General features: G+C 65.6%; 1 protein-coding gene across 1 annotated transcript in view; it reads right to left on the reverse strand.

Annotated features, from left to right (window-relative positions):
* Positions 1 to 3178: 3178 nt before the first annotated feature.
* Positions 3179 to 6172, reverse strand: part of PFL1_06014 (uncharacterized protein) — a gene marked incomplete at both ends in the record, with an annotated part of 4898 nt that continues 1904 nt past the window's right edge. The window contains 2 exons of the mRNA XM_007883552.1: positions 3179 to 5317; positions 5463 to 6113. Of these exons, the coding sequence (XP_007881743.1) occupies positions 3179 to 5317; positions 5463 to 6113 (2790 nt within the window). The remainder of the gene's footprint in view (positions 5318 to 5462; positions 6114 to 6172) is intronic.

Genomic DNA, 6172 nt, shown 5'->3' on the forward strand with positions numbered 1-6172 from the left:
CAGTGGATGCGAGACTGCGGCTCCCGAAGGTTGGCAGAGGCAGGACGAGAGCGTGCTGATAGTTCGGATAGGGGCGGTGAGGAGTGTTGTCGTCCTGCTCGCTCGCCACGCTTGTGAATGTGCCTCCGAGTCGGCCAGGGTGGCTGCCGAACAGACGGAGACGTTGGTGCCGCCGCCGGTTGGAGCAGGCTGGGCGGACGCGGATGAAGTGGCGAGGCCGATGGCCCTTTGTGGTCGATGGGAACGAGTGAGGTGGTGGTAGACAGGCTGGCGATCAAGGGCGAGAGAAGAAGACGTCAGCACCTCTGCCGTCACACGACGACGAGGGCGGAGAGGGCAGCAGGTAGGGTCAGGAGGAGCGGACTGGCCGCCAGGCGGAGCACAGGAGGGAAGGGCTCAATCGATCCCGGGCCCACCATCGGCCTGGCTCCGGCCAGGCAGGAACGGGCAGCAGCGAAGGTTGGCGCAGCGCAGGGCCAAGGGCGTAGCCGGACTCCGCACGCGAGGACCAGAAGCAGACCAGAACCTCAACCTTGCTGGGTCGGTGCGTTGGTTAGTCGGCCAGTCGGCTCGCCGCTCCTGCCCTGCTTGTTGCTGGCGGGAGTGCCCGGACCTGGCAGCTTCCGTAGCAGAAGAGCGAGGGGACGGGAGACGAGGAAGACCTCGGCCAGGCCAGGCACGCGGGCAGGCCCCGAGATCCACGGGGGCCTCCCATGCACCTCCTCGATCTCGACCAATTCTTCTGCTTCCTCCTGTCATCTGTTCGTTCCGAGGCAGGGCAGGGCAGGGCAGGCAGCAGGTCCCTGGGCTCGTGCCCCGCATCGCCGACGTTCCCCTCCTGACCTCTCTCTGCTTCGTCTGGCAATGGTACAGATACATACACTCTTCCCTTCTCGTGCTTCCCGCTCGGTCGTCTTGCTTTGGCCTTGGCCTGACGGGTTACGTGCTGCCTGCCTGTTGGCCTGGGGGCCCTAGGCCTTTACCTATCGCCTTGTGCTCTCTCCGCATCGTGCATCGGCGGCCCCGCCTGTGTTCTGGGCGCCATGGGTACGAGCATGCATCATCATTATTGGGTTGACCGGGCGTGCGGCATCGCCGTATGCGAGGTGTGATCTGGCGTTCCGCTGCGTCGGTCAGAGCCGAGGATGGGTCCATCGAGCTGCGCTGCTGCTGCTGCTGCTGCTGCTGCTGCTGCTGCGTGCCTCTGGCCTTTGCCTTGCCTGATTCGCGCTGCCCACCAGGGGACAGCTGGGGATCTTCACCGGCAGCGGCAGGTTCGGCGGAGTCCGACGACCGGCCCAGACCCGGCCTGCTGTCTGGCAAGCAGGGGCGCGCTCGACTCGATCTCTTGTGGTAAACTCTGCAGGCGTGCGCCCTTCTGGCTGCGAGCCGGCTCGCTACTGTACCGCTCCATTCCACACCGTACCGCAACCGCACCGTGCGTGCCCGGCGTCGTCGCCCGACCACAGGCTTCTGCATCCCCATCGTGGTGACAGGACGGTACGGTCACCGGCATCATCCGCTGCCTTGGTTCTGGTCCGTGGCGTAGGCTAGAGTAGCGTGGCGTGGCAGGCAGGGGCGTCAAGTGTTGGCGCAGATTGTCGGTTGCCAGCCGCTTCCTGAAGCGCAGCGCAGCCTGCTCTGCCCTGCCCTGCCCCGCCGCGCCCTCGCCTGCCGCTCTTCGTCGCACAATGGGCGGGAAGCGATTGCAACTTCGGCAGCCGACTGGCCCCGCCAGTCAAGCCAAGGCCCTCGGGCCGACTGCCTCGGAGCACGTTCCGACCGCCTTGATCTGAATAAACAGCCAAGAGGAGTCGGTGGTGGTTGACGGCGGTGTGAGTACAGAGTACGGCGTGCGGCGTTGCGTAGCGGGGAGGGCGGGCGTGGAGGAGGACAACCGGGACCCTAGGGCCTGGCACATGCGAGACCGTGCGAAGAGCGAGGTAGGTGATGCAACGAGGGCCAGGCTAGGCCAGGATTGGCCACGCAGCCAAGCCCAGCGATGCAGGCGAGGCAGATGCGGTCCGGTACGGTGTGTCCGTCCGGGCCCTCCGGATTCGCCTATGCATCTCGGTGGGCGAGCGAGCTGCACCCTCCGGATTCAGCAGATGGCCCGACCCCAGCCCAGCCCAGCCGCTACAAAATCGGCGTCGAGGCCAATACAAATGCTAACTACACGGCAGGCCAAATAGAATCGCGTGGGGCCGGGCGGGCCCTCCCCGTCGCAGCTTGCACTCTTGCCTTGGTCGCACAACTCGATCACACAAGCCTCGACGCTGGCATGACGGCCTGCGCTTGGTGCAACAGAACGTACCACGAGCAAAAGGCTAGGGTCTCTGTCCATCGCTGTTCGCGGTTCTGGGCACCGGAAGCGCGACGTCTACATGCCTGAGCGTCGTCAGCGGAGCCGAAAGGTTGTCCGGCGTCGTCGACCGTCGAGCTCGTCTAGCCAGCCACGCACGCGCACGCGCACACGCACACGCCGCCGTGCTCGGCCAAGCCAGGCAGGCTGGCTTCTGTCGCCTCGCCAGGGCCCAAGGCCGAGCCTGTTTGATGTGTTCGGATCGCGAGATCCACAGCGGGCAGCGGAGGGTGAAAGCAGATCAGAAGCGGTCTCGACCTCTGCCCTCTGCCCTCCAACTAGCCCCGGCTGCCCTCCTGCCTGCGCTACGTTTCGCATACAGCGGCAGCCACAGGGTGGAAAACAAGGTTTGAGCGGGGTGACCATCGATCGACCTCTGCTTCCGCCGGGATGCCTGCATGGTTGCTCGCTTGCGAGCGCAGCCTAGCCTGCTCGCCAGCTCTTTCGATACGCAGACCGAGGGGTCAGCAGGTGTATGAGTCGATGGCTTGTGTAAGCCGGTCAGAAGGTCCCTTCTTGGGATCGCTGCGCAGCGCAGCCAGCCAACCAGGCCTGGCAGAACCGACAGACGATCGCATCCGCGCAGTCGGGAGGCGCAGCTACGCCCACACGACGACTTCAGACCAGGCGACGTGCCACCATGATGGACGGAGCCGACTACTGCTGCATCGGGGATGCACCGCTTGCTTGTTCTTGCACATCAACCAATCGACCATGCTACACGCTTTATATGGATACCTCTGTCCGTCGCGCCAGCCCTTCCATCCCCCCTGCCTGCTGCAGCGGCTGCGTGAGTTCAACATCTCCTCCAGCCAGCTAGTCGACGTCGGGCGAACCCAGACTGCTCAGCGAGCTGCGCGGCGAGCCGGGCTCAGCACCCTCCTCGCTGCTCGGCGCCGTCGGCTTGAACATGTCAAAGTCGTCGTCGTCGACATCCGTCGACCCTACCCCCCGTCCAAAGGACGGCAGCCAGCCCGCCGGCTGCGCCGAGTCGCCCTCGTCGGCGTCAGTCGACGCCAGAGTCAGCCCGGACCCGACCCGCGGCGCACCCTCCGCCGTCGCCTCGTCGTCGTCGGCATCGTTCATCACCGACGACGGCGCCGATGCCGTCGCTGCTGCCGCCGCCTCCTTCTCGCTGACCGCCTTCTGGAACTTCTGCCTCGACTTGCCGCCGATCGGTCGCGTCGTCCGGCGCCGGTAGAAGAGCAGGTAGGCCGACGAGCTCTTGACCGTCTCGGGGTTGGGCACGGGCCGCACGCTCGAGTCGTCGAACTCGTACCACTTGCCGTCGGCGGGGCTCTTGGCGTAGGCCGTGTAATGGCCGCCGCCGAGGCCGCCAAAGTGGTTGTCGACGCCGTACAGGTCGTAGATGGGCGCGTCGATGGCCACCGCGTCGTCGTTGTCCTGCTCCGGCTGCAGGATGCCCGAGCCGTACATGCTCTCGCCCAGCTCCTCGCCCGACTCGGCCGCCTCGGCCTGCACCCGGCGTGCCGCCTTGGCGCCCTCGACGCGCTCGCTCAGGTCGAGCCCCTCGAGCGGGAAATCGACGTTGACGTTGAGCTTGTCCCGCGAGTGCCGGCCAGCGCTGAAGCGCTTGAGGTGCACGACGAGAATGTCGGGCGCCTTCCACAGGTCAAACTTCTTGGTCGCCTGGCGGAAGTCCTTGCACGACGGGCAGTACCACGGGTCGTCCTCGCCCAGCTTCTCCTCGCGCGTGAACTCGTCCATGCAATCCTCAATCGAGAGCGCCTTTGGCTTGGCGTTGGCCGCCCCGCCGCTGCTGGCGGCGCTGCGCTCCTTGGCAATCTCGTCGTCGACGGCCTCGGCATACTGACCCCACTGGTGGCTCGACTCGGCGGTGAAGAGGCACCTCTCAAACGCCTCGGCCGTCCAGGTGCAGATGAGGGCGCCGGACGTGTAGACCAGAGGAAGCCCGCCGGCAGGGACCGCAACCGCCTCGGCCTTGCCCTTGGCGTGATCCGACTGCGGTTCTGGCGTTGCGGGGGGCGACGGCATCGCCGCGTCCGAGGCAAGCTCGTCGACTTCCGGAGCGTTCGTGACGATGTCGTCCTCGAAAGTCGCGTCGGCATTGACGGCCTTCGACGGCTCTGCCGAAGACGCCTGCTGGGCAAGGCGCGCGAGCCGCTCGACGAGGTCTTCGGCCATGTGCTCGGTCGAGTCGTTGTTGCCCCCCTTCGGGAACGGGTTGCCGGCCTCGGTGACCGTCGTGAACTTGATCGACTGGATCATCCTGGACGACGCCTTGTGCACCGGCTGCACCGCCGGCTCGCTGGGCCGGTCGACCATGACTGGCGCATCGTCGGCCTGGACGTCCGGCACCTCGACGGCGACGCCGTCCTCGCGGATCTCGGTGACCACGCCAGCAGTCGAAGGCGCCGGCAGAGACTCGACGACGTCGTCGACGACGGCGTCCGAGGCCGCATGTGCATTGGTGGCCTCGTCGACCAGCTCCCAATCCTGCATGCCGGCTGCTCCGCTCGAGGTCGATGCGGCTGCCGCGCTGGCATCGATTTGGTCCGGGTGCGGAGAAAAGCGCCTGTACTGCTCCAGCACGATGCGTTGGATGGCATCCGGATCGTTGACCTGGTCCTTGGGCACGGCGACGAAGAAAGGTAGGCCGGCGGCACGGTGGTCGTTCCTGCGGCTCATGAAGGCGCGAGAAGCGCCGCTGCTGCCGCTGGCTCCAGCGCTGCTGGAGTCGATGCTGGTGAAGACGGGCACGATGGCAGCCTCCTCCTCGGGGATGACGAGTCCTTCCTCGGCGTCTGCCAGCGTGCTGTGGTAGCGGTAGCCCTTGAATACACGCTTGGGCGGGCAGTAGTCGGAGGGCAGCTCCCAGAAGTAAATATAGTCCTGGGACTTGATGTCGATAACGGGCTCGTAGTCTTGGACCCACTTGAAGATGCGGCGCGACCACACCTCGCCGGCGATGAGCTGTGCGTGCGGGTGCGGTTGCGGGACGAGGTCGAGGTATGGGATTTCAGGACAAGAGAAGCGAGAAAGCAACGGGGCGTTAGCGATACGAGTCTCGGTGAAGGCAGGGAGAGACCCATCTCCGGACGCGGCCTCCGACACTCACCCTCTTGGTGGCGACGCCAAAGTGCGAGGCGACCTTCTGCCTAAGCTGTCCGACGTTGGCGCCGGCGGGCAGCTGCACCTCGAGCGAGGTGATCTGCTTGGTCGGGTCATGGGGGACGAAGAAGACCGAGCAGCGCCACTTCTTCTTGTTGGGGATGGGCAGGGTGAGGTACATGAACGGGTCGAACTTGATCGATACCTTTTCGCAGTCTGGGCAGACGAGCGTGCTGCGGTACTGGCCCTGGAAGAGGTCGACGATGACCGAGTCGTTGCGCGCCTTGTAGATGTCCCACTGCTTCTTGGCAAAGGCGACCATCTCCTTTTCGCCGCCGCCGGCCCAATCGGGCGCCTCGATGTAGGGCTTCTTGATGATCCTGTTGAGGTCCTCGTGGAGACCATCGAGAAGAAAGGCGAGCAGCTCCTGGCTGTCGTGCTGGGCGTAGCCGCTGAACTGCGGCGCGAAGCGGGCCAGCGCGTGCTTGAACTCGCGCGGCCAGAACGAGCCGCCCTGGCCGTCCCACAGCTGCTTGATCAGGTTGCCAAACGCCTCAGCGATGGCACCGCCCATGCCGAGCGGGTTGTCGGTGTTGAGCTCCTCGCGGTAGACGCCAGAGACAAAGTACTGCTGCAGCTCGTACGTGTTGCTGAGGCACTGGAGCGCGCTGTTCATGAAGCAGGTGTTGCCGAGGTTGTTGAGGCCACGAAGGCCGC

The sequence above is a fragment of the Pseudozyma flocculosa genome (genome assembly GCF_000417875.1).
Source record: "Pseudozyma flocculosa PF-1 unplaced genomic scaffold scaffold00023, whole genome shotgun sequence".
NCBI lineage: Eukaryota > Fungi > Basidiomycota > Ustilaginomycetes > Ustilaginales > Ustilaginaceae > Pseudozyma > Pseudozyma flocculosa.